This window comes from Hypanus sabinus (assembly GCF_030144855.1).
Source record: "Hypanus sabinus isolate sHypSab1 chromosome X2 unlocalized genomic scaffold, sHypSab1.hap1 SUPER_X2_unloc_13, whole genome shotgun sequence".
In the NCBI taxonomy this organism is placed as follows: Eukaryota; Metazoa; Chordata; class Chondrichthyes; order Myliobatiformes; family Dasyatidae; genus Hypanus; species Hypanus sabinus.
Window position 1 is genome coordinate 516,188 of NW_026778983.1, and position 14,439 is coordinate 530,626.

Sequence of the window (14,439 nt, forward strand, 5' to 3'; positions counted from 1 at the left end):
GTTTCCTATAGTGGGGGAGTCTAGGACCAGAGGACACAGATAGAGTGGGTGTGCAGAGGATGTTTCCTATAGTGGGGGAGTCTCGGACCAGAGGACACAGACAGAGTGGATGTGGAGAGGATGTTTCTTACAGTGGGGGAGTCTAGGACCAGAGGACACAGATAGAGTGTGTATGGAGAGGATGTTTCCTATAGTGGCAGAGTCTTGGACCAGAGGACACAGATAGAGTGGGTGTGAAGAGGATGTTTCCTATAGTGGGGGAGTCTAGGACCAGAGGACACAGATATAGTGGGTGTGGAGAGGATGTTTCCTATAGTGGGGGAGCATAGGACCAGAGGGCACAGGTAGAGTGGATGTGGAGAGGATGTTTCCTATAGTGGGGGAGTCTCGGACCAGAGGACACAGGTGGAGTGGATGTGGAGAGGATGTTTCCTATAGTGGTGGAGTCTCGGACCAGAGGACACAGATAGAGTGGATGTGGAGAGGATGTTTCCTATAGTGGGGGAGTCTAGTACCAGAGGACACAGATGGAGTGGATGTGGAGAGGATGTTTCCTATAGTGGGGGTCTAGGACCAGAGGACACAGATGGAGTGGTTGTGGAGAGGATGTTTCCTATAGTGGGGGAGTCTAGGACCACAGATATAGTGGGTGTGGAGAGGATGTTTCCTATAGTGGGGGAGCCTAGGACCAGAGGACACAGACAGAGTGGGTGTGGAGAGGATGTTTCCTATAGTGGGGGAGCCTAGGACCAGAGGACACAGATAGAGTGGATGTGGAGAGGATGTTTCCTATAGTGGGGGAGTCTAGGACCAGAGGACACAGATAGAGTGGATGTGGAGAGGATGTTTCCTATAGTGGGGGAGCCTAGAACCAGAGGACACAGATTGAGTGGGTGTGCAGTGGATGTTTCCTATAGTGGGGGAGTCTAGGATCAGAGGACACAGATAGAGTGGATGTGGAAAGGATGTTTCCTATAGTGGGGGAGCCTAGGACCACAGATAGAGTGGATGTGCAGAGGATGTTTCCTATAGTGGAGGAGTCTAGGACCAGAGGACACAGATAGAGTGGATGCGGAGAAGATGTTTCCTATAGTGGGGGGAGTCTAGGACCAGAGGACACAGATAGAGTGGATGGGGAGAGGATGTTTCCTATAGTGGGGGAGTATATGACCAGAGGACACAGATAGAGTGGATGCGGAGAGGATGTTTCCTATAGTGGGGGAGTATATGACCAGAAGACACAGATAGAGTGGATGCGGAGAAGATGTTTCCTATAGTGGGGGAGTCTAGGACCAGAGGACACAGATAGAGTGGGTGTGCAGAGGATGTTTCCTATAGTGGGGGAGTCTCGGACCAGAGGACACAGACAGAGTGGATGTGGAGAGGATGTTTCTTACAGTGGGGGAGTCTAGGACCAGAGGACACAGATAGAGTGTGTATGGAGAGGATGTTTCCTATAGTGGCAGAGTCTTGGACCAGAGGACACAGATAGAGTGGGTGTGAAGAGGATGTTTCCTATAGTGGGGGAGTCTAGGACCAGAGGACACAGATATAGTGGGTGTGGAGAGGATGTTTCCTATAGTGGGGGAGCATAGGACCAGAGGGCACAGGTAGAGTGGATGTGGAGAGGATGTTTCCTATAGTGGGGGAGTCTCGGACCAGAGGACACAGGTGGAGTGGATGTGGAGAGGATGTTTCCTATAGTGGTGGAGTCTCGGACCAGAGGACACAGATAGAGTGGATGTGGAGAGGATGTTTCCTATAGTGGGGGAGTCTAGTACCAGAGGACACAGATGGAGTGGATGTGGAGAGGATGTTTCCTATAGTGGGGGTCTAGGACCAGAGGACACAGATGGAGTGGTTGTGGAGAGGATGTTTCCTATAGTGGGGGAGTCTAGGACCACAGATATAGTGGGTGTGGAGAGGATGTTTCCTATAGTGGGGGAGCCTAGGACCAGAGGACACAGACAGAGTGGGTGTGGAGAGGATGTTTCCTATAGTGGGGGAGTCTAGGACCAGAGGACACAGATGGAGTGGATGTTTCCTATAGTGGGGGAGTCTAGGACCAGAGGACACAGATAGAGTGGATGTGGAGAGGATGTTTCCTATAGTGGGGGAGCATAGGACCAGAGGACACAGATAGAGTGGATGTGGAGAGGATGTTTCCTATAGTGGGGGAGTCTAGGACCAGAGGACACAGATAGAGTGGATGTGGAGAGGATGTTTCCTATAGTGGGGGAGTCTAGGACCAGAGGACACAGATAGAGTGGGTGTGGAGAGGATGTTTCCTATAGTGGGGGAGACTAGGACCAGAGGACACAGATAGAGTGGATGTGGAGAGGATGTTTCCTGTGGTGGGGGAGTCTAGGACCAGAGGACACAGGTAGAGTGGATGTGGAGAGTATGTTTCCTATAGTGGGGGAGTCTCGGACCAGAGGACACAGGTGGAGTGGATGTGGAGAGGATGTTTCCTATAGTGGGGGAGTCTCGGACCAGAGGACACAGATAGAGTGGATGTGGAGAGGATGTTTCCTATAGTGAGGGAGTCTCGGACCAGAGGACACAGATAGATTGGATGTGGAGAGGATGTTTCCTATAGTGGGGGAGTCTAGTACCAGAGGACACATTTGGAGTGGATGTGGAGAGGATGTTTCCTATAGTGGGGGAGTCTGGGACCAGAGGACACAGATAGACTGGATGTGGAGAGTATGTTTCCTATAGTGGGGGAGTCTCGGACCAGAGGACACAGGTGGAGTGGATGTGGAGAGGATGTTTCCTACAGTGGGGGAGTCTCGGACCAGAGGACACAGATAGAGTGGATGTGGAGAGGATGTTTCCTATAGTGAGGGAGTCTCGGACCAGAGGACACAGATAGAGTGGATGTGGAGAGGATGTTTCCTATAGTGGGGGAGTCTAGGACCAGAGGACACAGATAGAGTGGATGTGGAGAGGATGTTTCCTATAGTGGGGGAGTCTAGGACCAGAGGACACAGATAGAGTGGATGTGGAGAGGATGTTTCCTATAGTGGGGGAGTCTGGGACCAGACGGCACAGCCTCAGAGTAGCGTAGCCCATTTTATGCCATAAACCCCTACTAAGAAACCCTTGGTTCAGAGGGACGTCTGATTAGAACGGAGATGAGGAGGAATTTCTTCAGCAGGAGGGTGGTGAATCAGTGGAATTCACTGCCAGACGTGTGGAGGCCGAATCAATTGGTATTCTTGGTAGATTCTTGACTGGTTTATGGGGAGCAGGCAGGAGAATGGGATTGAGGGTGAGAATAAATCGGCCATGATGGAATGGTGGAGCAGATTCGATGGGCTGAATGGCCCCATTCTGCTCCTGTCTCGTGGTCTGAAGCCAGGGAATCAGAGCTGGATTTCACGGCGTGGAGTTACACAGGACACTTGCAGTGAGAAGGGAAAACGACACTGCACGTTATCGGTCACTGCAGATAAATCAGGATTATAGCTTCATAATTAAACATCATAGACCATCCCACTCACGAGTTTCAAAGGGATTTATTCTGGTCTGTAGGGTTTACAATCGTGGGACTTCGGCTGGCGGTCACAGGGAGCAACCACCTCTGCTCCAGCCGTCCGTACGGCACCGGTGAAGTTGGAGGAGTGGGGGTGGTCACTTCAGCATTCGGCCAGAGAGTTTCGAGGATCGCTGACCGATCGACTGATCTGATGTCCGGAGGGGAGCGCGCGGTAACTGCGATCTGAGGCGGCTGCCGCCACGTCGGAGGAGCCCGCCTGGGAAGGGGACCCTCGCCGCTCCCCGGTCTGGGACAGGACGCGGTCACTTGGCGTGGGTGGGCATGTGGACGGACAGGACGTGGGACTTCCTGTTGAACTTGGCGCTGACCGCGTCCTCAATGATGGTGTCGGGAAGGTTGATTTGCAGTCGGTACTTGTCGGGGACGTCGATAACCACATCGTCCTGATTCGGAGAAATAAGCAGTTCGAATCTACATAAACGTTAATTTTAACTCTCAACTCGAATTATGCTACTTAGCGATAGAGTGCGGAGTTAGTGCGGCCCACCCTTCGAGACACGTCACCCCCGATTAACGATGACAATGACCGATTAACCTATCTGCTACATAGAAACACAGAAAACCCACAGCACAATACAGGCCTTTCGGCCCACAAAGCTGTGCCGAACACGTCCCTACCTTAGAAATTACCTGGGGTTGCCCACAGCCCACTGTTTTTTTAAGCTCCATGTCCAGGAGCCTCTTAAAAGACCCTATCATATCCGCCTTCACCACCGTCACCGGCAGCCCATTCCACACACTCACCACTCTCGGAGTGAAAAACTTACCCCTGACATCCCCTCTGTACCTACTCCCCAGCACCTTAAAAAAGAGGGTGTCCCCTATAGTGGGGGAGTCTGGGACCAGAGGACACAGATAGAGTGGATGTGGAGAGGATGTTTCCTATAGTGGCAGAGTCTTGGACCAGAGGACACAGACAGAGTGGATGTGGAGAGGATGTTTCCTATAGTGGGGGAGTCTGGGACCAGAGGACGCAGATAGAGTGGGTGTGGAGAGGATGTTTCCTATAGTGGGGGAGCCTAGGACCACAGATAGAGTGGATGTGCAGAGGATGTTTCCTATAGTGGCAGAGTCTTGGACCAGAGGACACAGACAGAGTGGATGTGGAGAGGATGTTTCCTATAGTGGGGGAGTCTGGGACCAGAGGACGCAGATAGAGTGGGTGTGGAGAGGATGTTTCCTATAGTGGGGGAGTCTAGGACCAGAGGGCACAGATAGAGTGGATGTGGAGAGGATGTTTCTTATAGTGGGGGAGTCTAGGACCAGAGGACACAGCCTCAGAGTAGAGGAACGTCCTTTCAGAACAGGGATAAGAAGGAATTTCTCTGGCTAGAGGGTGGTGAATCTGGAATTCGCTCCCAAGGCCAAGCCGCTGGGTGTACTGAAGGTGGAGGTTGGTGGGTTCTCGGTCAGTCAGGGTTGAAAGGTTACAGGGAGTGGGCGGGAGAGTGGGATTGAAGTGCATAGGAGATTAAATCAGCCACGATGAAATGTCGTAGCAGACTCGATGGGCCAAGTGGCCTAATTCCGCTCTAACATCTCATGGCCTCATGTTTGAGTTGCAAGTGTGTGTGTGTGTGTTCAGTTGAAATATAGCTGAGGACACCAGCACAAGACCGAGCCCCTCGTGCAGAGATCGGGAGTCAGACACACACTCACCTCTGAGACACTGAGGTCACATTCCTCAACCGAAGAAACCCCGGGCAGCTGCACCTTCAACTGCAGCGACCGTGCGCCCCCGTTCTCGTCTTTAACGGTCGACATGTCGTAGGCCGGGGTCCGCACTCCGTCGCCGGGCTCGAATTCCGTGCTGGAGATCTCCTGGATCAGCCCGGGCTTGCTGGGGAGCCCGGCGTCACCGGGCAGCCGGATTGGAGGGGCCTCCGCCTCCCGCTCCGGCCCCCATCGCCCGGTCAGCCGCCGCCTCAGCCGCTCGACGCTGCCGTGCAGTTTCCCCGGCAGCAGCCGGTACGAGCCCGTCAGGTGCAGGCGGTGCTGCTCTTCGACGTACTTCATCGCCAGCCGGACCAGCTGGTCTCTTTCCACCGGGTCCTCGCTTGCTTTCCGGAGCACCTCGGGGCTGTACGCAACGTCAGTGACAGAGGAGCTGTCTGCGGCAGCAGGGAGATCGAAATGGAGAATGAGGAACGGATCTCTCTCTGTCCCTCTCCCCCTTACTCGCTCATTCCCTCACTCGCTATCCCTCTCTCACACTCACCCCCCTCTCTCTCCCTCTCCCCTCTCCCTCCCTCTCTCCCTCCCACTCTTACTTTTTCTATCACTCACTCTCTCTCACCCCCCTCTATCTCTCCCTCTCCCCTCCCCTCTCCCTCCCTCTCTCTCCCTCTCACTTTTTCTATCACTCTCACACTCTCCGTCTCACCCCCTCTCTTCCCTCTCTCTCCCCCTCTCCCTTCTCTCTCCCTCTCTCACACTGTCTCTCTATCACCCACTCTTACTTTTTCAATCACTCTGACACTCACTCTCTCTCACCCCCTCTCTCCCTCTCCCCTCCCCTCTCTCCCTCCCTCTCTCTGCCCTCCCCTCTCTCCCTCCCTCTCTCTCCCCCTCTCCCACTCTTTTTTTCAATCACTCTCACTGTCTCTCACCCCCCTCTCTCTCTCTCCCACCCCCCCCCCCCTCTCTCCCTCACTCTCTCAGATATTCTTTCCAATATTTGTATTAGTTTCTACATCGAAGAATACGGAGCACAAGAAAATGTATAGAAAAGGTCAGAAAAGATTAAAAAACACCAGTTACATTACATCAGTTCATGATAACAATTACATGACCCCATATTCATATGTTAGTTAATCATCATATTAAACTATACTAATTTATTACAAAAGGGAAAAGATCTTACGCCTACCAAGAGCGAAGCTGTTCATTAAGAAAAAAAGGGAAAATACCTTCTCATATAATAAAAATTAATAATAGCCAACATCTGGGTTTAAACAACGAATTGAAAGTTTTGAAAATAATCCAGAAAGGGTCCCCACAGTGTTTGAGAGTCTTGAGACTTTGAGAGTTCATCCTAACATGAAGTAACGTCGCATAACCATTGGGCATGAGTCGGAGGGAAAACATCTTTCCATTTGAACTAAAGTGTCCCTCCGAGCTGTAAGAGAGCTAAAGGCCAAAATATGTCGTAGATCAGCTGAATATCTTGTCCTGCAACGATACCACAGAGGGCCGTCAGAGGGTTAGGGTTACTCCTTCCTTCTGTTACTGAATCTATCTCTGTCCCCCACTCTCACACTCTCTCCCTCTCTCTCTCTCTCCCGCTCCCCCCAACCCTCCCCGTATATCTCTGTCTCTCTCTAGCGGTCTCGTTGCCACATACAGACCGCAGGAGATTTGCTCCCACTTGGCTGAATGCTGGTCGACGAGGGGATGTGGGAAATGTCGTCGTCCAGACGCCCACCGTCGGGCGGTTTGGTGCAACAGTCACACAGATACTGGAGCTCCGTAAGGCGGACTTCACTTGTCACTCGGAACACATGATGAAGTGTGTCGTTGGCATCGAGTCAGACCTGCGGGGCCGCCCACAAGTACCAGCAAGCTGGCAGTGCCAACCGCAGACCGCTGGGCAAAGGGGCACCGCCAGGCCACTCGGCCCATCCAGACCACTCCGCCATCTCATCACGGCCCTTCCCTGCCCAACCCCACTCTCCTAGTAATCTGGCTAATCGACAGCCTGCCAAGTCTGCCTGAAGTGCACCTGATTGCTCGGCCTCCACGGCCGCCTGTGGCAACGAATTCCACAGATACACCACCCTCTGGCCGGAGAAATTCCTCCTCATCTCCGTTCTAACTGGACGCCCCTCTATCTGTGCCCTCTGGTCCTAGACTCCCCACCATAGGAAACATCCTCTCCACATCCACTCTATCTGTGTCCTCTGGTCCTAGACTCACCCACTATAGGAAACATCCTCTCCACATCCACTCTATCTGTGCCCTCTGGTCCTAGACTCCCCACCATAGGAAACATCCTCTCCACATCCACTCTATCTGTGTCCTCTGGTCCTAGACTCACCCACTATAGGAAACATCCTCTCCACATCCACTCTATCTGTGCCCTCTGGTCCTAGACTCACCCACTATAGGAAACATCCTCTCCACATCCACTCTATCTGTGTCCTCTGGTCCTAGACTCCCCCACTATAGGAAACATCCTCTCCACACTCACTCTATCTGTGTCCTCTGGTCCAAGACTCCCCCACTATAGGAAACATCCTCTCCACATCCACTCTATCTGTGTCCTCTGGTCCTAGACTCCCCACTATAGGAAACATCCTCTCCACACTCACTCTATCTGTGTCCTCTGGTCCGAGACTCCCCCACTATAGGAAACATCCTCTCCACATCCACTCTATCTGTGTCCATTGGTCCTAGACTCCCCCTCTATAGGAAACATCCTCTCCACATCCACTCTATCTGTGTCCTCTGGTCCTAGACTGCCCCACTATAGGAAACATCCTCTCCACATCCACTCTGTCTGTGTTCTCTGGTCCTAGACTACCCCACTATAGGAAACATCCTCTCCACATCCACTCTATCTGTGTCCTCTGGTCCTAGACTCCCCCACTATAGGAAACATCCTCTCCATACACACTCTATCTGTGTCCTCTGGTCCTAGACTCCCCCACTATAGGAAACATCCTCTCCACATCCACTCTGTCTGTGTTCTCTGGTCCTAGACTACCCCACTATAGGAAACATCCTCTCCACATCCACTCTATCTGTGTCCTCTGGTCCTAGACTCCCCCACTATAGGAAACATCCTCTCCACATCCACTCTATCTGTGCCCTCAGGTCCTAGACTCCCCACCATAGGAAACATCCTCTCCACATCCACTCTATCTGTGTCCTCTGGTCCTAGACTCACCCACTATAGGAAACATCCTCTCCACATCCACTCTATCTGTGCCCTCTGGTCCTAGACTCCCCACCATAGGAAACATCCTCTCCACATCCACTCTATCTGTGTCCTCTGGTCCTAGACTCACCCACTATAGGAAACATCCTCTCCACATCCACTCTATCTGTGCCCTCTGGTCCTAGACTCACCCACTATAGGAAACATCCTCTCCACATCCACTCTATCTGTGTCCTCTGGTCCTAGACTCCCCCACTATAGGAAACATCCTCTCCACACTCACTCTATCTGTGTCCTCTGGTCCAAGACTCCCCCACTATAGGAAACATCCTCTCCACATCCACTCTATCTGTGTCCTCTGGTCCTAGACTCCCCACTATAGGAAACATCCTCTCCACACTCACTCTATCTGTGTCCTCTGGTCCGAGACTCCCCCACTATAGGAAACATCCTCTCCACATCCACTCTATCTGTGTCCATTGGTCCTAGACTCCCCCTCTATAGGAAACATCCTCTCCACATCCACTCTATCTGTGTCCTCTGGTCCTAGACTGCCCCACTATAGGAAACATCCTCTCCACATCCACTCTGTCTGTGTTCTCTGGTCCTAGACTACCCCACTATAGGAAACATCCTCTCCACATCCACTCTATCTGTGTCCTCTGGTCCTAGACTCCCCCACTATAGGAAACATCCTCTCCATACACACTCTATCTGTGTCCTCTGGTCCTAGACTCCCCCACTATAGGAAACATCCTCTCCACATCCACTCTGTCTGTGTTCTCTGGTCCTAGACTACCCCACTATAGGAAACATCCTCTCCACATCCACTCTATCTGTGTCCTCTGGTCCTAGACTCCCCCACTATAGGAAACATCCTCTCCACATCCACTCTATCTGTGCCCTCAGGTCCTAGACACCCCCACTATAGGAAACATCCTCTCCACATCCACTCTATCTGTGGTCCTAGACTCCCCCACTATAGGAAACATCCTCTCCATATCCACTCTATCTGTGTCCTCTGGTCCTAGACTCCCCCACTATAGAAACATCCTCTCCACATCCACTCTTATCTGTGTCCTCTGGTCCTAGCCCCCCCCCCCCCCACTATAGGAAACATCCTCTCCTCATCCACTCTATCTGTGTCCTCTGGTCCTAGACTCCCCCACTATAGGAAACATCCTCTCCACATCCACTCTATCTGTGTCCTCTGGTCCTAGACTCACCCACTATAGGAAACATCCTCTCCACATCCACTCTATCTGTGCCCTCTGGTCCTAGACTCACCCACTATAGGAAACATCCTCTCCACATCCACTCTATCTGTGTCCTCTGGTCCTAGACTCCCCCACTATAGGAAACATCCTCTCCACACTCACTCTATCTGTGTCCTCTGGTCCTAGACTCACCCACTATAGGAAACATCCTCTCCTCATCCACTCTATCTGTGTCCTCTGGTCCTAGACTCCCCCACTATAGGAAACATCCTCTCCACATCCACTCTATCTGTGTCCTCTGGTCCTAGACTCACCCACTATAGGAAACATCCTCTCCACATCCACTCTATCTGTGCCCTCTGGTCCTAGACTCACCCACTATAGGAAACATCCTCTCCACATCCACTCTATCTGTGTCCTCTGGTCCTAGACTCCCCCACTATAGGAAACATCCTCTCCACACTCACTCTATCTGTGTCCTCTGGTCCAAGACTCCCCCACTATAGGAAACATCCTCTCCACATCCACTCTATCTGTGTCCTCTGGTCCTAGACTCCCCACTATAGGAAACATCCTCTCCACACTCACTCTATCTGTGTCCTCTGGTCCGAGACTCCCCCACTATAGGAAACATCCTCTCCACATCCACTCTATCTGTGTCCTCTGGTCCTAGACTCCCCCTCTATAGGAAACATCCTCTCCACATCCACTCTATCTGTGTCCTCTGGTCCTAGACTGCCCCACTATAGGAAACATCCTCTCCACATCCACTCTGTCTGTGTTCTCTGGTCCTAGACTACCCCACTATAGGAAACATCCTCTCCACATCCACTCTATCTGTGTCCTCTGGTCCTAGACTCCCCCACTATAGGAAACATCCTCTCCATACACACTCTATCTGTGTCCTCTGGTCCTAGACTCCCCCACTATAGGAAACATCCTCTCCACATCCACTCTGTCTGTGTTCTCTGGTCCTAGACTACCCCACTATAGGAAACATCCTCTCCACATCCACTCTATCTGTGTCCTCTGGTCCTAGACTCCCCCACTATAGGAAACATCCTCTCCACATCCACTCTATCTGTGCCCTCAGGTCCTAGACACCCCCACTATAGGAAACATCCTCTCCACATCCACTCTATCTGTGGTCCTAGACTCCCCCACTATAGGAAACATCCTCTCCATATCCACTCTATCTGTGTCCTCTGGTCCTAGACTCCCCCACTATAGAAACATCCTCTCCACATCCACTCTTATCTGTGTCCTCTGGTCCTAGCCCCCCCCCCCCACTATAGGAAACATCCTCTCCTCATCCACTCTATCTGTGTCCTCTGGTCCTAGACTCCCCCACTATAGGAAACATCCTCTCCACATCCACTCTATCTGTGTCCTCTGGTCCGAGACTCCCCCACTATAGGAAACATCCTCTCCACATCCACTCTATCTGTGTCCTCTGGTCCTAGACTCCCCCTCTATAGGAAACATCCTCTCCACATCCACTCTATCTGTGTCCTCTGGTCCTAGACTGCCCCACTATAGGAAACATCCTCTCCATACACACTCTATCTGTGTCCTCTGGTCCTAGACTCCCCCACTATAGGAAACATCCTCTCCACATCCACTCTGTCTGTGTTCTCTGGTCCTAGACTACCCCACTATAGGAAACATCCTCTCCACATCCACTCTATCTGTGTCCTCTGGTCCGAGACTCCCCCACTATAGGAAACATCCTCTCCACATCCACTCTATCTGTGCCCTCAGGTCCTAGACACCCCCACTATAGGAAACATCCTCTCCACATCCACTCTATCTGTGTCCTCTGGTCCTAGCCCCCCCCCCCCCCACTATAGGAAACATCCTCTGCTCATCCACTCTATCTGTGTCCTCTGGTCCTAGACTCCCCCACTATAGGAAACATCCTCTCCACATCCACTCTATCTGTGTCCTCTGGTCTTAGCCCCCCCCCCCCACTATAGGAAACATCCTCTCCACATCCACTCTATCTGTGTCCTCTGGTCCTAGACTCCCCCACTATAGGAAACATCCTCTCCACATCCACTCTATCTGTGCCCTCTGGTCCTAGACTCATCCACTACAGGAAACATCCTCTCCACATCCACTGTATCTGTGTCCTCTGGTCCTAGACTCCCCCAATATAGGAAACATCCTCTCCACATCCACTCTATCTGTGTCCTCTGGTCCTAGTCTCCCCCACTATAGGAAACATCCTCTCCACATCCACTCTATCTGTGTCCACTGGTCCTAGATTCCCCCACTATAGGAAACATCCTCTCCACATCTACTCTATCTGTGTCCTCTGGTCCTAGGCTCCCCCACTATAGGAAACATCCTCTCCACATCCACTCTATCTGTGTCCACTGGTCCTAGATTCCCCCACTATAGGAAACATCCTCTCCACACCCACTCTATCTGTTTCCTCTGGTCCTGGACTACCCCACTATAGGAAACATCCTCTCCACACCCACTCTATTTGTGTCCTCTGGTCCTAGACTCCCCCACAATAGGAAACATCCTCTCCACATCCACTCTATCTGTGCCCTCTGGTCCTAGACTCATCCACTACAGGAAACATCCTCTCCACATCCACTGTATCTGTGCCCTCTGGTCCTAGACTCCCCCAATATAGGAAACATCCTCTCCACATCCACTCTATCTGTGTCCTCTGGTCCTAGACTCCTCCACTATAGGAAACATCCTCTGCACATCCACTCTATCTGTGTCCTCTGGTCCGAGGCTCCCCCACTATAAGAAACATCCTCTCCACATCCACTCTATCTGTGTCCTCTGGTCCTAGACTCCCCCACTATAGGAAACATCCTCTCCACATCCACTCTATCTGTGCCCTCTGGTCCTAGACTCCCCCCACTATAGGAAACATCCTCTCCACACCCACTCTATCTGTGTCCTCTGATCCTAGACTCTCCCACTATAGGAAACATCCTCTCCACACACACTCTATCTGTGTCATCTGGTCCTAGACTCCCCCACTATAGGAAACATCCTCTCCACATCCACTCTCTCTGTGTCCTCTGGTCCTAGTCTCACCAACTATAGGAAACATCCTCTCCACATCCACTCTATCTGTGTCCTCTGGTCCTAGGCTCCCCCACTATAGGAAACATCCTCTCCACATCCACTCTATCTGTGTCCACTGGTCCTAGATTCCCCCACTATAGGAAACATCCTCTCCACATCCACTCTATCTGTGTCCTCTGGTCCTAGGCTCCCCCACTATAGGAAACATCCTCTCCACATTCACTCTATCTGTGTCCACTGGTCCTAGATTCCCCCACTATAGGAAACATCCTCTCCACACCCACTCTATCTGTTTCCTCTGGTCCTGGACTACCCCACTATAGGAAACATCCTCTCCACACCCACTCTATTTGTGTCCTCTGGTCCTAGACTCCCCCACAATAGGAAACATCCTCTCCACATCCACTCTATCTGTGCCCTCTGGTCCTAGACTCCCCCACTATAGGAAACATCCTCTCCACATCCACTCTATCTGTGCCCTCTGGTCCTAGACTCTCCCACTATAGGAAACATCCTCTCCACATCCACTCTATCTGTGTCCTCTGGTCCTAGACTCCCCCACTATAGGAAACATCCTCTCCACATCCACTCTATCTGTGCCCTCTGGTCCTAGACTCTCCCACTATAGGAAACATCCTCTCCACATCCACTCTATCTGTGTCCTCTGGTCCTAGACTCCCCCACTATAGGAAACATCCTCTCCACATCCACTCTATCTGTGTCCTCTGGTCCTAGACTCCCCCCACTATAGGAAACATCCTCTCCACATCCACTCTATCTGTGTCCTCTGGTCCTAGACTCCCCCCACTATAGGAAACATCCTCTCCGCACCCACTCTATCTGTGTCCTCTGGTCCTAGACTCCCCCACTATAGGAAACATCCTCTCCGCACCCACTCTATCTGTGCCCTCTTGTCCTAGACTCCCCCACTATAGGAAACATCCTCTCCGCACCCACTCTATCTGTGCCCTCTGGTCCTAGACTCCCCCACTATAGGAAACATCCTCTCCGCACCCACTCTATCTGTGTCCTCTGGTCCTAGACTCCCCCACTACAGGAAACATCCTCTCCGCACTCACTCTATCTGTGTCCTCTGGTCCTAGACTCCCCCACTATAGGAAACATCCTCTCCACATCCACTCTGTCTGTGTTCTCTGGTCCTAGACTACCCCACTATAGGAAACATCCTCTCCACATCCACTCCATCTGTTTCCTCTGGTCCAGGACTCCCCCACTATGGGTGTGGAGCTGTGACCCCCTCAACCTAGGCACCGAGTTCACCATAAACAATAGAACACACACAACAGGAACTCGACATCTCTGGAAGTGATCAGACAGTTTTCTAGCTGAGACCCTTCGTCAGGATTGAAGATGCAGTTGGGGAGAGGAGGAGGGACACCAGGGGGAGGTGACGGGTGGGAGAGGTAAAGGGCTGGAGAGGAAGGAATCTGATAGGAGAGGAGAGTGGACCGTGGGAAAAAGGGAAGGAGGAGGGACACCAGGGGGAGGTGACGGGTGGGAAAGGTAAAGGGCTGGAGAGGAAGGAATCTGATAGGAGAGGAGAGTGGACCGTGGGAAAAAGGGAAGGAGGAGGGACACCAGGGGGAGGTGACGGGTGGGAAAGGTAAAGGGCTGGAGAGGATGGAATCTGACAGGAGAGGAGAGTGGACCGTGGGAGAAAGGGAAGGAGGAGGGACACCAGGGGGAGGTGATGGGTGGGGAAG

At 52.1% G+C, this 14,439-nt stretch overlaps 1 protein-coding gene across 4 annotated transcripts in view; it reads right to left on the bottom strand.

Moving 5' to 3' along the window:
* Nucleotides 1-14,439, bottom strand: part of pih1d2 (PIH1 domain containing 2) — a 77,635-nt gene that overhangs the window by 52,256 nt on the left and 10,940 nt on the right. Inside the window, exons 4-5 of one of the 4 annotated variants that reach the window (XM_059957956.1) lie at nt 5,222-5,673; nt 2,934-3,945 (exon numbers count right to left, since the gene is read on the bottom strand). In XM_059957956.1, the coding sequence (XP_059813939.1) occupies nt 3,805-3,945; nt 5,222-5,673 (593 nt within the window). In that variant the 3' untranslated portion in view covers nt 2,934-3,804. Of the gene's footprint in view, nt 1-2,933; nt 3,946-5,221; nt 5,674-14,439 lie in introns of those variants that run through there. The other 3 variants (XM_059957955.1, XM_059957954.1, XM_059957957.1) reach the window with 3 other exon arrangements.